Source organism: Mobula hypostoma, chromosome 1 (assembly GCF_963921235.1).
Source record: "Mobula hypostoma chromosome 1, sMobHyp1.1, whole genome shotgun sequence".
Classification (NCBI taxonomy): domain Eukaryota; kingdom Metazoa; phylum Chordata; class Chondrichthyes; order Myliobatiformes; family Myliobatidae; genus Mobula; species Mobula hypostoma.
The window spans coordinates 134,932,793-134,956,174 of NC_086097.1; the positions used below are offsets into that span (position 1 = coordinate 134,932,793).

General features: G+C 44.1%; 1 protein-coding gene across 1 annotated transcript in view; it reads left to right on the forward strand.

Annotated features, from left to right (window-relative positions):
* Positions 1 to 23,382, forward strand: part of LOC134350623 (annexin A13-like) — a 56,297-nt gene extending 32,915 nt beyond the window's left edge. Inside the window, exons 5-11 of the mRNA XM_063056106.1 lie at positions 6 to 39; positions 5,313 to 5,392; positions 10,801 to 10,869; positions 10,972 to 11,073; positions 12,636 to 12,711; positions 20,361 to 20,473; positions 22,271 to 23,382. Coding sequence (XP_062912176.1) covers positions 6 to 39; positions 5,313 to 5,392; positions 10,801 to 10,869; positions 10,972 to 11,073; positions 12,636 to 12,711; positions 20,361 to 20,473; positions 22,271 to 22,414 — 618 coding nt within the window. The 3' untranslated portion in view covers positions 22,415 to 23,382. The remainder of the gene's footprint in view (positions 1 to 5; positions 40 to 5,312; positions 5,393 to 10,800; positions 10,870 to 10,971; positions 11,074 to 12,635; positions 12,712 to 20,360; positions 20,474 to 22,270) is intronic.

Below are 23,382 nucleotides of genomic sequence, written 5' to 3' on the forward strand. Positions count from 1 at the left end.
TTCAGCAAATCATTGCCACAAAAGAAGCATACAAACAAAGTAAGTACTTTTTAACAATAACTAAGTCAATTAATACTCAATCAATTAGAATAATTACTTATTACTGAATTTATAATCATAAGAACACAAGGCTGCACAAGGTTGTGGCTAATCTTCTACCTCAGTACCACTTTGCTGTTGTATCCCTGAATCTCTTGAGTCTTTTGTAATCAGTTTCTATTTGAATGAACTCAGTGACTGAGTGAAGAAAATTCTCCTCATCCCATTCCAAACCAGACTACTCTTTACTCTGTGCGTGACTGACCCCGGTTCTAGGCTCCTCGCTGAGGCGAAGCACACTCCCTTCATCCAGCCTGTCGTGTGCTGTAAGAATTTTCAATGAAACCTCGAGAGTAAAGTTTTTCAAGTTTTGTTCACTTTCCCTCTCATGATTCGCAGAGAAAGATGGAGACAGGTATTTGCAATATGGAGAATCAAGGGAGTTGGGGATCAGACAGAAAAGTGGAGCTGAGATCAGAGTCAGATAGACATGGCATTACTAAATAGCAGAGTTGGCTTGCATGTCCAATGACAAACTCTGTCTCCTGTTTCCTGTTCTGTGTTGTTTTCAGAAAGTGGTCTTTTCATTTTCACTTTATTTTCTGATTGCTGATGTATTTCTTGTCACATTATTCCAACTCCAATACTGTACAGGTGTAGCTGTGTCAGGGTTGGCCACAGCTTCCGGTGCAGACAGCTCCCTATCTCTTTCAGACTGCTCTTCCACTCAACAAAGGCAGACAAATTCCAGATGCTCTAAAGCTCACATTATAATTTCCAGAAGCATCCAATTTATCCTCTCATATCCCGCTCTATAAGAATTTGCTACATCATCATTTCTTGAGATCGCCATCCCGACTTGACCTCCAGAGAGTCCACATGTTCCTGTTGATGGTGCACGGTGTGTACGTTGAAGGTTCTCCCCGTGATCGTGTTGGACTCCCCCGGAGGCTCTGCGTTCCTCCCTCATCCCGAAGACGTGAGGGTTGGTGGGCTCCTTGGCTCCTCCAAATTACCCCTGGTGTGTATGTGAGTGTAAAATCTGCGGGGAGGGGTTCGATGGGAATGTGGAGAGAATTAAAATGGGATGACTGTGTGATTAGTGACTGATGGCCGACACAGACTTGCGGGGCCGACGGGTATGACCCCATGACACAGTAAATGTAATAACCCAGTAAAACTTTCTTCTCCGGCCTTTCCAGAGAAAACATCTCCACCTCCTAAAACTTCTGCGATCTCCCTAATACTGTGTTTGGGAGCCATTTCAGGTGATGGAGTACAACGTAGAGCTCTGGGAAACTGGGGGGAATTTGCCTCAATTGTCTCGTATCTCACTGCATCATTCGCAGTGCAGAGCTTACTAACATTGCTGAAGAAGTAACACAAACGTGTCGCTGTTTTATTGCGAATGTATAGTACAGAGTCTCATGTCCCAGCGCTGGGAATGGTTGGTGCTTGCAGTTCTTCAACAGACCTGCAGGTGGAGAACATTGTTCGTGGTTCGCACACTAACCCAAAAACCAGGAAGTGTCGCGCAGAGCTTTTACAGAATCGGCCAGGGCTTAATACGTATTCAGAAAGTGACTTTAAAACTTATCTGTCTCTCTGACTAAACTTTTCATTGCTAATAGCTTCTTAAAGTGGTTTGATGTCAACATGATATCCCATAAGAGCCAAAAGACAAGTTACGACATGAGAAGTATCATATGCATGCTAATTGTGTGTGCTTGTGCATTTTATATGTATGTGAAAGTGCTTGTGTGCCTTTGTGTGTGTATGTGTGTGTAGTAAAGCATGTGTGTGTGTGTGTGTGTGTGTGTGTGTAGTAAAGCATGTCTCTGTGTGTCTCATAATCATAGTATCATACAATGTTGAAACAGGCCATTTGGCCCAACTCATTTTCAATGACCAGTCAGCATCTTCCTATATTAATCCCATCTTCCAATCTATCTTAGCATTTCATGTCTAGCAATGTAAATTTTCTTCCAGACACTTCTCAAATACTGCCAGCAGCCCAGCCTCAAACTGGGTAGACCCAAATGCACCCAAAAGCAAGGGTGGACCCAAATGCAAGACACATCTTGTGAGGTTACTTAGATTTAGTTTATTGTTCGATAATAAGGAGAAGGAGTAGTGAACTGGACAAGGACTGAGGACCACGACCAGGCTGGGACCAAGGGTCAGGGCTAGGACTCGGAATCGGCTCCCAGAACTAGAGGAGACATGAAGAGGCTAAGGTATGGACTCCGAGCCCGAGACTGGGCAAGGACCCAGTACCTGGGTCTTGCCTCGGGCTCGGACCCCAGAACCAGGCATGCATATGACATGGGCTAGGGAGAGGAGGAACATGGAAACACAGAGCCTCAGTCTCAGGAGAGCAGGTACATGGAACCATGGACACATACACAGAACACAGAGTCAGGACCCCTCCTTGGGTACAGGACATAGGGCCGGGACTCATGACCCTCCGCGGGGCAACGGCAAGACGGCCAGACTTACCCCATGGAGGCGAGGACAAGACAAGACAAGACCAACACGAATGAACACCAGACAGTACCTGTCTAGCTCTGGTGATGGAACTAGACCGAAGTGCAGGCGGGGGGGCTGCAGACGAGAGCTAGAGGCGAGAGGGGCAGAGAAGGGATTCAGACAGGAATCACTGATCGCCAGGGCCAGGACTAGACTCAGAACTGGGAAGCCGCCAGGGCCAGGACTTGGATGCGGTACTTGAACGCCACCAGGGCCAGAACTTGGACGTGGTACTTGGAACCTCCAGGTAGTGCCGAGCTCTCGACTCGGCCCAGGAACAGTAGACAGCAGCTCTTGATTCTCTCCGGCGGGTTAACTGACGGACCCACCTCGATGAGGAAACTTTGCAGGCTCGCTTCGGCAAGGTAACTGGACAGGGTGGCTCCGGCAGCATCCAAGTACCACATCTACGTCCTGGCTCTGGCGGCGTCCAAGTACCACGTCCACGTCCTGGCTCCGGCGGCGTCCAAGTACCACATCCACGTCCTGGCTCCGGCAGCGTTCAAGTACCATGTCAAGTCCTGTCCTGGCGGCGTCCAAGTACCACGTCAAGTCCTGGCCCTGGCGGCTTCCCAGTTCTGAGTCAAGTCCTGGCCCTGGTGGTCTGTGATTCCTGTCCTACCCCCTTGTCTGAATCCCTTCTCTGCCCCTCTCGCCTCTAGCCCTCGTCTGCAGCTCCCGGCTGCACTTCGGTCTAGTCCCATCACCGGAGGTAGATAGGTACTGTCTAGTGTTCATTCATGTTGGTCTTGTCTTGTCTTGTCCTCGCCTCCGTGGAGTAAGTCAGGCCGTCTTGCCGTCGCCCCGCGGGGGGTCATGTCTTGTGTCTTGTCCTCGCCTCTGTGGGGTAAGTCAGGCCATCTTGCTGTTGCCTCGCAGAGGGTCATGAGTCCCGGCCCTATGTCCTGTACCCAAGGAGGGGTCCCGGCTCTCTGTTCTGTGTATGTGTCCAAGGTTTCATGTACCTGCTCTCCCAAGACCGAGGCTCTGTTTTCCATGTTCTTCCTCTCCCTAGCCCATGTCATGTCCATGCCTGGTTCTGGGGTCTGAGCCCAAGGCAAGATCCAGGTACTGGGTCCTTGCCCAGTCTCGGGCTCGGAGTCCATACCTTAGCCTCTTCATGTCTCCTCTAGTTCTGGGAGCTGATTCCGAGTCCTAGCCCAGACCCTTGGTCCCAGCCTGGTCGTAGTCCTCAGTCCTTGTCCAGTTCACTACTCCTGCTCCTGCCTAGCTCTCCTGATATCAAACAATAAACTAAATTTAATTAACCTCACAAGATGTGTCTTGCATTTGGGTCCACCCTTGCTCCCAATGCCCCCACTGTGACACAACCATTCTCTCAGGCAGTGTATTCCAGCTGCACACTACTCTCTGCAAGAGGAAGACCCCCTCAGGTCCTCTCTAATCCCTTCCTCATTACTCTAGCTCTACATCTTCTAGTTTTATCTACCCCTGACATGTGAAACCTTTACTGCAGCCTACCCTCATAACTTTATATAGTTCAATTATGCCCCTCTTAATCTCCTCCACTCAAGGGAGAACCAGTTTAGCCTTTCCAGCCTCTCCTCATAATGAATCTTCTCCATCCCAGGATGTGTGTATTGAATGTGTTTTTATGTGTGTGCTTTTGAGTAAGCAGATGTGTATACATTTTATATATGTGTGTGTGTCTATGTAGGTGTGCTTTAAGGTTGCTACATATTGCTTTGGTTTACTCTCCTGGCATTACACAAGTCCCTATGTACAAGATCTTTCTCTCCTACACACGTTCAAGCAGATGTGCGTGTTTCTGTGTGAGAGAGGAATAAAAAGGGTTTGACCGAGATACATGTGTGATGCCAGGAGAGTAACCTAAAGCAATATACAGCACCCTCAACACAGCAGAATATCACTAGGACACTTACCTGGAAATGATTGAATAAAGATCTATGCTAAGTTTCAAAAGGAGATCTGAGAACTAAAGCACATGGTCATACAGAAAGGTTTTAAGGAGGAATTGAAAGGAAGAGAAATAGACAGAGAGACAAGAGGGTGTAAGGGGGGAGTTCCAGAGCTTAATGACTTGGCATCTGAAGGCACCCAGACTGTTATATATTTAATATTTAACTAATGTTTGAGTAATCTTGTGTGTGTGTGTATATATATAGGTTGGTTAAACATTCTAGTTCATTTAAATAATTAATTACAAGTTATTTGTATAAATACACGAATTGCATACGTCATCACACTGCAACGTGATGCATGTGCACCTCACTTAAAGTAAACTCAAAGTTAGACCCACATTTCGGACTCCTGAGTCTTCCTTCGAATTTTTGAAGTTACAAAACGTAACAGTGACCAATCTTGGAATGATCAAAATTGAAGAGGCAAGAAGCCTGGTTTAAAAACAAAGAGATCTGTGAGAGGGTTGTGGAGCTGGAAGAGATTACAGAGAAAGGGGGATTGAAGTGGACTTGTTGCTTAGCCAGAAGACACAAAATATTGTTCAGATCTACAAGAAATTATTTCCAGTGGTTTCTGCTTTGACATGAACCTGGGCGATTACCTCTCTCCATTACTCTGTGGGAAAACAATCTTGGTCTGGTATTGTTGATACCAGGGAATGCTGGATGCAGTCCACACGTGCATGGACAGTAAAAGCAAACATAATCCTGATCACCATTTCTCCCTCTCACTCTGTATCCATTGTATCAGATTTAGACTCAATGTACATGATCAGTGTCATTCCCCCTGTTCTGCTGCAGTGTTCCCATGTGATCTGGAAACTGATGTTCAAGGTGACACCAGAGGAACTCTACAGAAACTGCTGCTCTCATTGCTCGAGGTAAGAAACATTGAAACATTCAACACTCTCTAAAGGTGGCAAAAATGCTGACAACGATGAAGACTACTTGTTTATGTCAATGCTCATACCTATAAAAACTTGAAAAATGGACAACTAACAAGTTGGTTCATAAAATCAAACCTTGTTTCCTTAGCTAATATGAAACTAATATCCATTTTTACTGTTTATCCAAAACTTTATTTGTAGAGTATGGATTTTAGAATAGAAAGAATGACTGACGCAGGAAGAAAGGATGTCATTCAGATTCCTGGGTCCACATTGACCTTCAATGAGAAGTCTCAGTTCCTCCAATTTCCCTGTTGTTTCTAAAATTACAGCAAACAAGAGAGCTGGTCAGATATGACATTAAAACCTAACCTGACCCCAACACTACCATTGCCAATCAGAGCACACTCTGACCAGACCTAAACCGTTCCGAATCAACCTGGTCGATGACCAGTCCAACCCAATCATTAAACAATTCTGAAGTCTAGATTTATGGTCTACATCTATGGTCTTATAGTCTAATCCAACCTGACTGAGGCTAACTTAGATACAACCCAAACATGGCCGATCCAAAAGCAATCCAACCTGACCACAGTCAGTTGAGAACAGCCAGACTTGAAAACGGACAATTCAATCCTAACACAGCTAGGGTCAGTCCTGGCCCAACCTGGAACAAACTAGTGCATGCTTTGTTATCCAGTTTTCTTTTGGAAGATCCTTTTAATAATGCTTCTATCATTCATTCGAGCAGAATTGTCCCAAATCACACCAATTGATTGTGTAAAATAAATGTAATTATTTTATTCTCTGGTTGACCTGACAAATTTAGAAATAAAAATAGGGAAGGTTGGTCAGCAGGCAAAGGGAAAAAGTAAGTTAAAGCTTCAACAGAAGTCAGTCAGAGAAGCTGTCTCTATAACAGAGCTAGCCAGGACAAACCAGCGCACAACCCAGAAGAAGCGGCCATGTGATACAAGCAGAAGTTAGGGATCAAAGTTTTGATATGTTCACCAAAAGTCAGCCAGTTGTGGTTCTGAACAAATACTTCCTAAGCAAGGCCTTGGGGGTGGTGATGGTGGGGTGAATACTAAGGAAGGCTTGGTGGGTGTGAGAGGTGGAGGCAGAGAATGAGAAGGGGAATGGTTTCAGTCAGATTTTTGTACGAGGTCCCTCTGTTGGTTGTACTGGGTTTTCTACATAGTACACAAGCCAGGGCAGTAGAATATGGAGAGAAAGACGTTGCCCATGTAGCAGGCTGCCCACTTCATGCAGCTGCCTCCAAAGGGATGGAAGAGACTAATAGAGTTCGGCACCAGCGGCGTCGCAGGAGTTGCCAGCCAGCATTGAAATCAATGTAAAACTGTCTTAGGGATTCAAGCTCCAGATTATTCCCTGGGATTTACTTCCGAATCCTTCCCCATGAGTGGGTATAGCCGCAAGGCAGTAGAGGTTTGAGATCAGAGTTTTCCTTCTTCTAGATGAGCTGCCAACCATGGCAGACGTGCCCCATCTGCCCAAAGCGACTGGTTTTAAGGTGCCAGTAACCCGCCTTTGCTCATTCTTCTGTCAGTAGGAGGAGCTCCTCTGGGCTTAGTAGCTAAGCCACATGTGAAGGCCCGGAGCTGGACTTGGGTGTCAGAGGCTATTTGAGATGCACACCATTGTGAGCATTTAATAGGTAGAGAGCTTATCTCCACTGCCAACCTTAAAGAACCTTAAGAAAGATTTTTGTATGACGGATATTAAAAGGAGGATTGAAAAATATGTTCAAGACTTGGAATTTGAAAACAATGTGGAGAATTCAGCAGAAAGGAAATGAACAGAGATAGATTCTCACTTCTCAGAACCTAGGACGGTGTTGAAACCAGTGGATAAGAAACTACTCCTGATTGAAGTTTGACTGAGTGCCTGCTTTTCTACAGAATTAGCAGGTATACTCTAAACAGTAACAAAATGAATGTAAACTAACATTACGTTGCTCCAGGAATAGGAATGAACAGTGAGAAGGAGACCATTCAGCCCAGCAAAGCTTTTCTGGCTATCCAGACTCACACTACTTCCCCATTCTTGCTCCATGGTGGTGTGGGTTACAGCCAGTCAGGTGGACTTGTTTAAATATATTGAGGGCTTCTGCCTCCACCATTTCTTCAGGAAATGAGTTCCAGACCCTCCCTTGGCTCCCCTTTAAGTGCTTCACCAATCACTCTAAATCTATGTCACCAATTATTAATATAATTTGCCACACAAGTAGTTAGGGTAGGAAGGAAGGCATATGTCATGATTGCCTTCAATGGTTGGGGCATTCAGTGTAGGAGTCAAGAGGTCATGGTACAGCTACAGTATGTAAAACCTTGCGCAGGCCAAATGCAAATTTCTTTTCTCAAAACTATTGATTTTACCTGATTGCCCGATTAGCGGATGGATGTGGCAGATTCAGAAAGGATGCAGAAGTGGTTTAGTAGGATGTGACTCAGTTATGCCTGCCTCTTCGTTGGCTACGAAGAACAGTCCAAGTTCCAAGCCTTCCCCAGTATCGCTCCCCAACTCTTGCTCCGCTACAGTGATGACTGCATTGGTGCTGCTTCATGCACCCATGCTGAGCTCCTCAGTTTCAACAACTTTGCCTCTAACTTCTGCCCTGCCCTTAAATTCACCTGGTCCATTCCTGACACCTCCCTCCCCTTTCTTGATCTCCCTGTCTCCATCTCTGGAGACAAACTGTTGATCGACATATTTTATAAACCTACCAATTCCCACGCTTATCTTGACTATACCTCTTCCCACCCCATCTCCTGTAAAAATTTAACGCAAACAACAGGAATTCTGCAGATACTGGAAATTCAAGCAACATACATCAAGGTTGCTGGTGAACGCAGCAGGCCAAGCAGCATCTATAGGAAGAGGTGCAGTCGACGTTTCAGGATCCCTTACTCACTCTTCCTTCAGTTAGTCTTGACGAAGGGTCTCGGCCTGAAACGTCGACTGCACCTCTTCCTATAGATGCTGCTTGGCCTGCTGCGTTCACCAGCAACTTTGATGTATGTTCCTGTAAAAATTACTCAGTTCTTTCACCTCTGCCACACCTGTTCCCAGGTTGTGGCTTTCCTTTCCAGGATGTCAGAGATGTCCTCCTTTTACAAATAATGGGATTTCCTTTCCTCTACCACTGATACCGCCCTGACCCACATCTCCTCCATTTCCTGAACATCAACGCTCACCCCCTCTTCTCATGGCCTTTGCAGTAACAGAGTTCTTACCACCCCATGAGCTCCACATCCAGCACATCAACCTCTGCAACTTCCACCATCTCCAGAGGGATCCTACCACTAAATATATCTTTACCTCCCTCACCCGCTATCCACCTTCCACACAGGTCATTCCTTCTGTGATTCCCTTGTCCTTTCGTCCCTCTCCACTAATCTCCCTCCCAGCACTTATCTCTGCAAGTGGCTTAAGTGCTACACCTGCCCATTCACCTCCTCCCTCGCCTCCAGTCCTGAAGAAGGTTCTCAGCCCGAAACGTCGACTGTTTCTTCGTTTCCATAGTTGCTGCCTGACCTGCTGAGTTCCTCCAGCATTTTGTGTGTGTTACCAGGATGTTGTCTGGATTAGAGGGCATGAGCTATAAGGAGAGCTTGGATGAAATTGGATTCTTTTCTCTGAAATTTCAGAGGCTGAGGGGAGACCTGAGAGAAAAATCATAAAACTATGAGAGGCATAGAGAGGGTAGACAGTAGAATTTGTTTCTGAAGGTAGAAATGTCAAACACTAATGGGCAGAGCTTTAAGTTAAGGGGGAAAGTTTAAAGAAGTGTGGGGCAAGTTTTTTTTTTACGTAAGAGATGTAGTTGTGTGGAACGGCTGCTGGGGGTAGTGGAGGAAGCAAGTACAATGGGGACGTTTAAGAGCCCTGTAGATGGACACATGAATATGCAGGGAGGGAATGGAGGTATATCAGAATCCTTTATTATCTCCAAGTATGTGGACACATACAGGGAATTTGATGCCAGTTTCCCTGAGCTCTCCCGTACAGAATCAAAAAGCAAACAATAGTGCAAATAATCGTGAACTATATACGATGAGGTATACCTGTGTATGTACAGGTAGACTTGGTTTATAATAGACTAAAATTCAAGTGTTCATAAGACTGATGGCAAACAGAAAGAAACTGTTCTTGTACCTATTTGTCCTGGCGTACAGTGATCTAAAGCGCCTACCAGAAGGAAGGAGTTAGGTCAGGTGATGTCCAGGATGTGCGTCACGTACAGGCAAAAGGGATTTAGCATCATGTTCAGCATAGACATTATGGGCCAAAGGGCCTGTCCCTGCTCTGTGTACTCTATGCCCCATGTTCTAAACATACATTATATTACTCTAGGAGTAGGAATGTGTAGCAATGAGGCCATTCACCCCAGCGTGCCACTTCCCAGTTATTGCTCTAGGCTAGGGTCATGTGGATTAGAGTTCATCAGATATATATGTTTAAATGTGACCTGTGTTTCAACCTCCATCGTTCTTTCAGGAACTGAGTTCCAGACCCTTCCCCACCCGCATATTGTGGGGTGAAAAAATTCCTCCTCAACTCCCCTTCAAGTCTTTCCAGCGATCACTTTGTTAAGATATGGATATCTCTGCTACAAGAAATAGATCATAGAGCCATACAGCAAAGAAATAGGCCCATCGGCCCACCAGTTCCATGCTGACCAACAAACGACCAAATATAATGGCCCCTTTTACTAACATTTGGTGCTTCCCATTTATAGTGTCCAGGCCTTTCATAATCTCCACTTCAATTAAAATTCTCCTTCGCCTCCTCTGCACCAAGAAGAGATCCCAGTCTATTCAAGTTCTCCACAAAGCTAAGATTCAGCAGAATGGAAATTGTCACTGTAGATCTCCCCTTCACCCTTCCAGACCTGCAGGACCATGCCAGAATCAAGTGATTCTTGAAAGATCATGACCAATGCATCCGTCATCTCTTCAGCAACCTCTCTCAGGACTCTGGAATGTAGTCCGTCAGGCCCGGGTGACTTATCCACCATAAGGCCTTTTGAGTTTTCCTCTGTAATAACAATGGCACTCACTCCTGCTCCCTGACACTCACAGACCTCTGGCACACCACTACTAGTATCTTCCACAGTGAAGACAAATGCAAAGTACCCATTAAGTTCATCTGCCATTTATTTGCCCCTATTTCTACCTCATTAGCACCATTTTCCAGTGGTCCAATATCAACTCTCATCTCCGTTTTACTTTTGTCCTGAGATGATATACAATACACATGGAAGTCTTTTCAATCCAATCTAAGTAGAGGGACCAGCTGCTCACTAAGGAATAAAAAATTTAAATAAGAATAAATTAGCAATGTCTTAGCTAACCTTATTGATAACTTTGCAAATGCAGGCCAACCGAGACGAGGGGTCTGAAGTCAATGAAGGCCTGGCTGAACAAGATGCCAAAAAACTGTTTGAGGTAAATAAAGCTTCTGTTTGACATAACTAAACCTCAAAACCATGCAAGAACAAAAAGTTGCACTTTGCAATAACTTTTGAAACCAAAAATTTCTGTTTGCAGGCTGGTGAAAAACATTGGGGTACAGATGAGATGGCATTTAATACTATTTTATCCAAGAGAAGCTGTATGCAGCTAAGAGCTATCTTCAAAGCTTATGAAACAGTGAGTAACAATCACAACTTGTGTCATTTGGAAGCAAACATGAAGACTAGGAAATAGAAACATGAATAGGTTACCTGGTCCCTCTAGCCTTCCCCACTGTTCAATGTGGTCATGGCCAATCTATGCCGGCCTCAACTCCTCTACTGCAATAATTTCTTTGCTTGTCTGTCCTGGATGTTTGAAAGCGAATATAGTCAAGGACGGTGAGATGTTCGCTCAAAGCCAATCGATTCAGGAGCTAAGATCAGAAAGTTTTGAACATTTCTCAGTAAAAGATTCTTGAACCTTTAACCTAATAACAAGAGGATATGAGGTCAAGGCAGGACATGCACATAACTATCTTAGTCATTACTATGGCTGCATAAAGAGCGGAGTGAACCATAGTTGGCAACTGAGCCTCAGGAGTTGTATCCTGGTTCTTCATCATTCTCTACCCTAATGGCTAACAGATCATTAAAAATATTAAACACTTCTAAATAATATTACTTTTATTAAAACTACACCTAGTGTGTAAATCAATTACATGTGTTAATATTACTTAAAATGAAGAGGGAAAAGGACACTGATTTTCAGTCACTGTTTTATTGGTCATCGATCCTATCTAATGGGACTGGACTGGATTCACCAGCTCTGGCTGGAGTGAAGCAGAAGGGTCAGGTGCCAAGCGTGTCTGGCCTCTCAATTCAGTACATTACCAAATTCCCTAGACCTAGTGCCATGTCTACCGGTGGAGTGCAACATCTGCTGTGTATTTCATAGCAACATAAGAAACAGATCATGAGATATGGGAGCAGAATTAGGCCATTTGGCCCATTGGGTCTGCTCTGCCATTTCATCATGGCTGATCCATTTCACTCTCAGCCCCAGTCTCCTGCCTTCTCCCCGCGTCTCTTCATGACCTGACTAATCAAGAATCTATCAACCTCTGTCTTAAATATACCCAATGACTTGGCTTCCACAGCCACCTGTGGCAACGAATTCCACAGAATTTGGAAATAGTATTCAGAAAAAGGAGCAAGAGTTGACCATCCATTCCATTGGAACCTGTTCCACCCTTCACCTAGATCACGGCTGATTTTCTGTCTCAGCACCAGAAATCTGTCAACCTGTGTTTTAAATGAACACAATCATTAAATCACCACCACCTTCTTAGATAGAGGATTCCAAAGATTCAGCACTCTCTGTGGTGAAGTCATTTTTTCTCATCTCAGTCCTAAACAGCCAACCTTTTATTCTCAAACAATGCTCCTTCATCCTAGCAACGCACATAACACGCTTGAGGAACTCAGCAGGAAACAATCAGTCAATGTTTCGGGCCGATGCTGCACGACCTGCTGAGTTCCTCCAGCGTGTTGTGTGTGTTGCTTTGACCCTAGCATCTGCAGAGTATTTTGTGTTTACCCCTTGGTCCTAGACTCTTCAGCCAGGGAATACATCTTCCTGCGTTCAGTCTCCCCTTGAGATACTTTGTAAGTTTTGACGAGATCTCCCCGGATGCGTTAACTGGTTGGCAGTCCCACAAGGAAGCTGGGCTGTTGCTGATTTCCCTCTTATTTACACAGCTCCATGGCTCAAACATTGAGGAGGTGATCAAAAGAGAAGCATCTGGTGACGTGAAGAAGGCTTACCTGACAATTGGTAAATAGCTGAGTAATAATTTGTAATAAATCAAGACTGTTTTATTTTGAGGCCTCAAGTGTGGGATTAGTTTTAGTCCCTTTTAAAATCTTTCAATAATATGGCACACGTTAGTGTCATACCCTCAGGTATGAGTATGTAGTATTGCACAAGTTACATCGGCATGGGGCCATTCAACCCTTCTATCCTATACACCATGCTTTTGGAACAGGCTACTCTGTATCACAACCTCTTCTCGCTACTTTGGTTCTCTTGATCTAAAAACTTCTAAATATAAATCTATCAACTTGAAAATGGAAATGACAAAGGACTTCAACCTGAAATGTTAACCCTACTTCTCTCTCGACAGATGCTACCTGATCTTCTGAGTGTTTCCAACATGTCCTGTTGTCTTTTTTTAATCACGCTCTCTTTGTTCTGCTAAATTGGTCCTCTGGGCAGCTAAAAGTATTTCTATTATTGATGTAACAATGGGAAATTTCAAAGGGAGAAAAAGCAAAAAGGCTGCAGATGTTGGAAATGTTAAATAAATACCAGAAAATGCTGGGAAAAATCAATGAGTCAGGCAGTGTCAATGGAAAGAAAAACAGTCAACATTTGAAGCCCTTTCATCAGAATGTAAGTTCAAAGGTCACTTGATGTGGTTATGCTTTCCTCACAATTTCAGAATAACTTATTCTTTTCCCTTTCAACAACAGACAAATGGTGGGGAATGTAGCACGATATACCAGAATTATCTGATTATAACTAGTCAATTCTCCGGAGCAATGAGAATGACAAGATGCATTGAAAACTTGGCAAATGTCCTCTTCCAGTTCACTTCCAGTGATGTTTGACCTGGGTAGAATTAACACTCCCTCAATGTGTTACAAAGAATTTACAGTAAAATACAGACCATTCGTTACATGAACAAGGGGGAAGAGTTCAGTGACAGGGCGAGAAAAGGCAGGTGGGAAGGGACATCAGTTAACACTGCTCCTTTAAAACTCCAGGCGCCTGGGATCAATCCTCACCTTGGGTGCTGTCTGTGTGGAGTCTGCAGGTTCTCCCTGTTAACAAATGGATTCACTCCTCTGCTCCCTGGTTTCCTGCCCTGTTTGAAAAGCAACAAACAATCTGCATAACCACCTCAGCAGGTTTGTGGGTAGAAAAGAATTTTTGACTATGTCTCTATGACTTTTCGGGTTGAAACCATGCACCAGGACTGAGAGTAAAAAGGGGTGATGGCCGATATAAAGAAGAGAGGGAAAGGGCTGTTACAGAGGCCAGTAGATGACTGGTGGACCAAGACTTCAGCACTGGTAGCCTTTGTCTTCCTGATTATCACCTGCCAGCCTCAGTCTTCACCTTCACCCTCCAAACCTCTCATCTGTCTTTATTTTTCTTGCTTCCATCCATTACCCACCTGCCTCCTGATTCCACCAGCCCCCTCCCCCCGCACCTCACTCCAATGACCTCTCATCGATTATCTCCTCAGTCCACCAATCACTTACTGGCCCCTGTATTACCATTCCCCCTTTCAATTTTATTCCGTCGCTTTCCCTGTCCAGGATTTCGATCAAAACATCAGCAATAACCTTTCCTCCCATAAATGCTGCTCAACCTGCTGAGTTCCTCCCGAATGTTTGCTGCTCATTATTCGCAGTCTCCTGTATCTGCATTGGAAAGGAATGTAGATTGCTAGTTTAGGTTCAAGTTTACTTGTCATTCAATCATACATGAATACAGCCAAATGAAATAGTATTCCTCTGGGGCCAAGGTGCAAAACGCATTACCAACAGCACACAGCACATAGAACATATAGCACCTATGGTTCTGACAGCAGAAAAATACACGGTCACAAACTAAAATAATATAGCCCAAGTCCCAGAGTGGCATGGCCTGTAGATTGCTGGTGTGTGGGATGCTGTCTGCTCTAGCTTGTTCTTCCACTGACTGAACACTAAAGGGCAGCACTGATGGAGGGGCTATCTCCCAAACCACTATTGAATCCAGCATGCCCACTGAGGCCTCTGCTCTCTCCCACACTGCCACATGGGCAGCAGCATCAGGCGACCCCGCGGCATGAGGACCTAGTCCACGCCGACACCAAGGCAATGCAGCCCCATCGCCATCGGCCTCACAAGTGAATCAGTAAACCAGGCTTGCAATATTCTGCATTACCAACGCCCAATAGGGTCTTGCAATCACAAGAAAAATGTCCAAGACAATCACTCGCACCATGCAACGCCTTGGCACAACAATGCTACACAACAAGTCCAGGCAACAACGCAACAATGGGACACAATAAGTCCAGCTCCATTGCTAGCAAGCAGCTCGCTGATGGTGTAGACCTGCAGTATTTGACGTTCTTACTATTCAGCAGTGTCTTGCCATCGTAAAAAAGACATAAAGGACAACCGATTACACCTTTAATTAGACCTGGAAAGGCTGCTGCATCTGAGTGCACTGCCATCCAACCATAAATCTTATCGGTAGCTTAATTAACTACTGTACATTGCCCCCAGTTGTCAATACAGTGCCTATATAAAAAAAAATCCCCCCTTGGAAGTTTTCATGTTTTATTGTTTTACAACATTGAACCACAGTGGATTTAATCTGGCTTTTTTGGCACTGATCAACGGAAAAGACTCTTCCATGTCAAAGTGAAAACAGATCCTTACAAAGTGATCTAAATTAATTACAAATATAAATCACAAAATAATTGATTGCATAAGTATTTACCCCCTTTAATACGGCACACCAAATCATCACTGGTGCAGCCAATTGGTTTTTGAAGTCACATAATTGGTTAAATGGGGATCACCTGTGTGCAGTCAAGGTGTTTCAATTGATTGTAGTAAAAATACACCTGTATCTGGAAGGCCTAACTACTGGAGAGTCAGTATCCTGGCAAAAACTACACCGTGAAGACAAAAGAACATTCCAAGTAACTCTGCAAAAAAGTTATTGAAAAGCACAAGTCAGGTGATGGATACAAGAAAATTTCCAAGTCACTGAATATCCCTTGGAGCACAGTTAAATCAATCATCAAGAAATGGGAAGAATATGGCACAGCTGTAAATCTGCCTAGAGCAGGCTATCCTCAAAACCTGAGTGACCGTGCAAGAAGGGGACAAGTGAGGGAGGTCACCAAGAGACCTATGACAACTCTGGAGGAGTTACAAGCTTCAGTAGCTAAGATGGGAGAGACTGTGCATACAGCAACTGTTGCCCGGATACTTCACCAATCACAGCTTTATGGGAGAGCAGCAAAGAGAAATGCACAGTTGAAAAAATCTCACATGAAATCTCAGCTCGAGTTTGCCAGAAGACATGTGGGAGACTCTGAAGTCAACTGGAAGATGGTTCTATGGTCTGATGAAACCAAAATTGAGCTTTTTGGCCATCAGACTAAACCCTATCTTTGTTGTAAGCCAAAAACTGCATGCACATCATCAAAAACATATCATCCCCACTGTGAAGCATGGTGGTGGCTGCATCATTCTGTGGGGGTGCTTCACTGCAGCAGGCCCTGGAAGGCTTGTGAAGGTAGAGGGTAAAATTAATGCAGCAAGATACCATAAGGTAAAGGAGCAGAATTAGACCATTTGGCCCATCAAGTCTACTCCACCATTTCATCATGGCTGATCCAAATTTCCTCTCGGCCCCAATTTCCTGCCTTCTTCCTGTATCCCTTCATGCCCTGACCAAGCAAGAATCTATCAAACTCTGCTTTAAATATATATAAAGACTTGGCCTCCACAGTTGCCTGTGGTAAAGAATTCTATGGATTCGCCACCCTTTGGTTAAAGAAATTCCTCCTCATCTCCATTCTAAAAGGATGCCCCTCTATTCCGAGGCTGTGTCCTCTGGCCTTAGACACTCTCACTATAGAAAACATCCTGGGGAAACACAGGGAAGTCCTGGAGGAAATCCTGATGCAGTCTGCAAGAGAATTGCAACTTGGGAGAAGATTTGTTTTTGAGCAAGTCAATGACCCCAAGTATAAAGCCAAAGCTACACGGGAAAGGCTTAAAAACAACAATGTTAGTGTCCTGGAGTGGCCAAGTCAAAGGCAAGACCTCAATCCAATTGAGAATTTGTGGCTTTTCACTCACGATCCCCATGCAATCTGACAGAACTTGAGCAGTTTTATAAAGAAGAATGGGGAAAAATTGCAGTGTCCAGATGTGCAAAGCTGATAGAGACCTATCCACAGAGACTCAAGGCTGTAATTGCTGTCACAGGTGCACATACTAAATAGTGACTTGAAGATTCAGTGTTGTAAAACAATAAAGCATGAAATCTTCCAAGGGAGGTGAATACTTTTTATCGGCGCTGTATATGGCTGGGAAGGGGAGAGCTGATAGTAATACAAGATGGGATTATTGTAGATTGGTACATGATGGCTAGCATAGACATGATATGCTGAAGGGCCAGTTCCATGTTGTATAACGCTATATTGCTCTCAGACACTATGAAGCTTTGACGAGTTAGCATCAGACGCATTGCATCACTTGCAGACTTGTATTCACAGCACATATTTGTACAATGTGGTCGTTGACATAAATGATGCATTTCACTCTATGTTTTGATGTACATGTGACAAATAAATGTGATCTTTCATCTTTAAGCTCAGTGGGTAGACCTGTTGAGCTAATAGGATGTTCTTAAGCTCTTCATTTCACATAAATTTTCATAATAATAGCAAATGCCAATGGACAAAGTGTCTAATGGAAGTGTGAACTGGTAAGGTGCAGAGAAGGGTAATAATTCTAACACTTGGGGATTGGTAAAAGAGTAGATATTGAGGGAGAGGATGCAATAGATTGCTCTGATCTTCGGATGTAAATGTGCTAGAAGATTGACAGAATTCCCTTGGTGAAAGCTGCTGTTCCACCACCTGCACCATCTCTCAAGGAATCTTTGGGATTTATTGCAGGAAATTGGCTAGGCTCCTCCTGGAACTGCAGACAGATATGTTTTAGTAGAAAATTTACTGGATCATTCACTAGTGGAACAACGACCAGTTGAAGGTGCTGAAAGGCGTCAGTGGATCAGTAGGTAGCATTCCATCTTCTGAGCCCCAAGATCATGAATTTACTCCTGGGGTTCCACACTTCTTCATGTAGTCTGTGAGTTCTCTCTCTTTTGGTGCCTCCCTTTCAGCCGTTAAAGGGTGCAAGAAAGCTTTATGAGGACGCTACTGGGAATGGATGGTTTGAGTAAAAGGAGAGACTAGATGAGCTGTGGCTTTTTACCCTTGAGTGTGGAAGGAGGGTGACCTTAAGGAGGCTGAGAAGGTGGATAGTCATATTCTTTTCAGGGTACAGGAGGGCATATGTTTAAGATGAGGGGAGAAAGATTTAAAGGGACTCTGAGAGGCAACTTCAGATGGTGGGAGGTACATTAATGGAATGAGCTGCCAGAGGAAGTGGTTGAGGCAGCTATAATAACAACATTTCAAAGACATTTGGATAAGTACCGTTTATGGATAAGAAAAGTTTAGAGGAATATGGATCAAACACTGGCAAATGGGATTAGCTCTGGCAGCTTTGCCAGCATTCACATATTGGACTGTTTCTATTCCATATAACTCCAAGACTCTATGCGTCTATTTCCGTGGTGTGTGCCTCTCCCCCCCACCTCCCCCTCAGGCGTTCTCAAGACTCCATTTTCCCTCTGGGCTCTCCAACCATTCTCTCAGTCTCTCCTAGGGCTGGATGCCTGCCCACCCAGTCTCAGACCCCTGATTCACCTATTCTGCAGCAGCCCCTGTTCACCAAGCCAATTCTTCATTGTTGTCTATCCATAGAAACATTTCACCCCCTTGCATATCAAGAACCTGTCTACCTCAGTGTTAAAAATACTCAAAAACTCTGTTCCGTCAATGCAAGAACCTTTCCCACCTTGTGGCATAGTGTGAAGTCAACAAGCTCTTCGATGTTAGCAAAAAGAAGCAGCCGGTTATTGACGTCAGGAAGAGGGGAGAAGCACACACCCCTCTTTGTGTTAGTGGTGCTGAGGTGCAGATGGCTGAGGGCTTCAAGTTCCTTGGTGTAAGTATCACCAACAATTTCAGCCATGTAGATTCTACACCTAAGAAAGCATGCCAGCACCTCTATTTCCTCAGAAGGCTAAGGAAAATTTCATGTCCCTGATGACTCTCACCAATTTTCACAGATGCACCTTTGAAAGCATCCTATTCGGGTGCATCACAATTTGGTGAGGCAACTGCTTTGCCCAAGATCACCAAGAAATTTCAGAGAGTTGTGAACACAGCCCAGCCTATCATACAAACTAGCCTCCCCTCCATTGACTTTGCCTCCTCTTCCAGCTGCCTAGTGAAAGCAGTAACATAATCCTGGAGCACCCCACCCACCTACCCTGATCATGCCCTCCCTTCCCCTGTCTTGTCAGACAATAGGTATAAAAGTTTGGGAGCACATAGAAACAGGCTCAGGAACACCTTCTAACTCATTGTTCTTAGACTCCTGAACAGACTTCTCATAGGGTAAAAGATGAACTCGTAATCTCCTGAGCAACCTTGCACTTTGTCAACCTGCATGGCACTCTCTCTGTAACTGCAACTCTACTGTATAAGATAGTAAAAATAAAACAGATGTATATTCTGCGTTCTGTTTCATTGCTACTACCTTGCTGGTGATTATGCATGCACTGATCCATCTGGATTGCATGCAAAGCAAAAACTTTTCACTATATCTTGGTAATGTGACAATAATAAGCCAATACCAATCATCATCTTCTCAAACTGGTTCTGCCATTTAGAAGAATCCATCATTGATATGTTGCATATTTACAACTCTTGTTCATTTGATTTCCTAAATGTACATTCTTTTGCCAGGTACCTTCTAAGATAAACTACCATCTGTCATTTCCACTGGACATCTTCCATCCCCATGTTATCAGACTCCTGAATGGACATTTCAAATTCTAAAAGACGAAGTCTTAATCTCCTGATCTACCTGGCTCTAGCCATCGCATTTTATTTGTCTCCCTGCACTACATTTTCTCTGTAACTGTAACATTATATTCTGCATTCTGTTTTCCTTTAACAACCTTGATGTACTTATGGGTGGAATGACCTGCCTGGATGACACACAGACAAAAGTTTTCCACTGTATCTTGGTTCATGTGACAATAATAAACGAATACCAGTACTGTTGAGGATAATAATTACTAAAACTCACAACCTCTGGAGAGAAATAAACTCATCCCTGCTCTTGACTTCCTTAGATAACTCCTTTAGTTTTAAACAGCAACCCCCTAATACTCGATTCTTCTATGTGAGGAAATAGCCTCTCCACACCACCCTCGATACCAGGGCCCTCATCTTGTAACTTGTGCAGTCCAGTGCACCCAGTCCCGAAGAAAGGGCTCGGCCTAAAACGTCAACTGTTTATTCATTTCCATAGATGCTGCCTGACCTGCTGAGTTCCTCCAGCATCTTGTGTGTGTAATCTTGTTTCCCAGAAATGAACATGCCAAATTACGTTTGCAATTAAATGTTTAATTATTATTAAGTTTTTGAATTATTCTTTTTCTACAGTATTTTTCTGTCTTCTCTTCTAACTTTTCAAATCCATCCTGTGACTTGCGTAGAGCCCGTTCACCCACACTCGGCTTACTTTAATTTCCTTATGCAGTTCAGTGCACCAAGGACTGCCAAGCCTATTTTGCAGAAGTGTTACATGAAGCAATGAAAGGTACGGGGACGGACGAGGACACGCTGATTCGCATCCTGGTCTCACGCTCAGAGGTAAAATGGAATTCAAACTTGGCTTTTTGGGTCTGGTTTCCAATCAGGTTGGACGGGGGGGGGGGCACGGGGAATGATTGGCAGCACTCTGAAAGTAAAGTGCTCATGGGTGGAGTCAATTCTAACCCCAGACAACACCCAACCAGTCCGGTAGCATCTCTGAGAAATAGTCAGGTATGAGACACCTCATTGGAACAGAGAAAAAGAGGAATCATGTTTAAAGCAAGTGGAGGACTTTGATGGCACAGTAGTGCAGTGTCAAGTCACTGCTTCATAGCTCCAGCACTTCAGTAGGACCAAACAGAGTAGGTCTTACACAGTGAATGGTAGAGCACTGAAGCTTGCTGTGGAACAAGAGGATCTGGGAATACAGGTCCATAATTCACTGGAAATGACATCACAGGTGGATAGAGTTGTGAAGCTTTTGACACATTAGCCTTCATAAATCAAAGTAATGAATACAGGAAATGGGATGTTATGTTGAAGTTGTATATGACATTGGTGAGGCATAATTTGGAGTATCGTATGCAGTTTTGGTCACCTACCTACAGGAAAGATGTTTACAAGTTTGAAAGTGTGCAGGAAAAATTGACAAGGAAAGATTGAATAAGCTAAGACTTTATTCCTTGGCACATTAAAGATTGAAAGGAGATTTGATGGAGGTATGTAAAATTATGAGGGGTATGCTTAGGATAAATGCAGGCAGGCTTTTTCCACTAAGGTTGGGTGGGTCTACAATTGGAGGTCATGGATTAAGGGTAAAAGGTGAAAAATTTCAGGGAACATGAGGGGAAACTTCATTCAGAGGGTCATGAGAGTGTGGAATGAGCTGCCAGTACAAGTGGTGCATGCAAGCTCGATTGCAACATTTAAGAGAACTTTGGAAAGGTACATGGATGGTTGGGGGTGGGAAGAGCAGTTTAAATGGTTCTGCATGGATTAGATGGGCTGAAGGGCCTATTTCTGAGCTGTACTTTTCTATGACTCTATGATCAAGGTTCAGTGCTGGTCTTGAGTGCTGTCTTGTGTGCATGTTCACCCTGTGACTATGAATGGGTTTCCTCCAGGTGCTCACTTATCCCAAAGACCTGTCAAGTAGTAGATTGCCCCTTGGGTGCATAATAGTACTTAATGGTCAGCATGGACATGATGGGCTGAAGGGCCTGTTTCCACTTTGTATGACTCTATTATTCTATGACATACTGTGATGGTTAGTATGACAACTAATGCCCTCCTCACTCCTCCAAAACTTTCCATAATCTCTCATGCAATTTCCACTTACCTGGTAGAAAACAGCTCAAGCGACACTGGAGAAACTCCACACCATCCAGAAGAAATCAACTCACTTGACAAAGACCACCAACTCCACCCTAAACACTCCATTCATTATTGTGGCTGCATTGTGTACCGTCTACATGGTACATTGCAGTTTCTTTGTGAGCGGAAACTTTAATCTCTACCAATGGACATAGGACACCACAACCTGCAGGTCCCCCCCCCGCCCACAAGACACACGCCATCACTACATTGTCACTGGGTCTACATCATGGAGATCCCTTCCCAACAGCTCCGTGGAATCACTTTCAGCAGAAGGACTGAAGCGATTTAAGAAAGTGGCAAGTTGGATGGGTACTAAATGTTAACCTCACCCGTGACAACTGCAACCTATGAATGAAACACACACATCAGCCCCCTCTGCCCTCCCCAAACCACAGTGATGCCCATCTACATAAAAGTGATAGGTTTAGCTGATTCCCATACTGTAAGAAAGATGACCTGTACTTCTCTATTCAACAGGTTGATCTTCCGAACATTAAGGAGAGGTATCAGGAGATGTACAAGAAGCCTTTGGCTGATGACATCAAATCGGAGACCTCTGGGCATTTCCAGAAAGTTCTGCTGGCCTTAGTAAAAGAAGAAAATGGGACAGTTGGAATATAAGTAGCTATGTTGTCCTGAGCTTGTCACTATTCAATGGACACACCCATGGTTTATTTCTCGTCATGCTATTGTGATATAATCCTTTACAAATAATAGTATTGTAGCATGATCTCTTTTGGAAAAGGCAGACTCTCATTGGTAAATACTTGAAGGAGTAAAACTGCCTGAACAAGAGGGAAATGCGGGGGAGTGGGACTAGTTTTTACAAACGAACACAGCATCGGTGGGTGAAACCTGCTCCTTTTGTGCTGGATCATTTCCCAAGGAAAGATGTCTGACATCATGCAAGACAAGTCATAGTATTCGGTAGGGTTTAGTTGTATGGGGTTGCTGAGGGTGTGTGAGTGGAATGCGTTGTCTGCCTGTGAGTGGGAGCTGCATTCAGTCATGGCTTTCAACAATTCAAGGGTAGAAAGAGGATTGCAGGGTAAGAGTGGAGCTGTTGAACTTTCCTCATTGTTCTCAAAGAGATTTGGCATGGACTCAGGAGGATCAAGTGGCCTAATACTGGTCTGTGCTACATTTGACAGTTCATTTTGCCTGTGGCATTGACCAGAATGTTAGGGAACTATCTATTTCCAACCGTCCATTGACAGCCTATGATTGTTTGGCAACCAGACTCCAAGAAGACTCAAATCTGCTCAGTGTGCGAAATGGGAAACAAAGTATCATCCTGCCAAAAGAAGTATTCTTTGACATCTCTACAAGTTAAGTTGATTTTGGAAGTGCAGACCGGACATTTTCTGGTAGAGCTAAATGCAGAACTAGTGTTGCATTTTTTCCCACCTTGCTCTTAGAAATTCAGGGGCTAGAAGATCCAGCAAACCTGGACTTGTTTTAAGATGTATTCAGCTTATTGCTTCCCGATACATGTCAGTATCAGCCCACTGTGAAGTCCCACTTTCTTTTACATTACAGTGTAGTTTATATTTCATTGCAATGCATTATAATTAAAAGGAAATCTACAT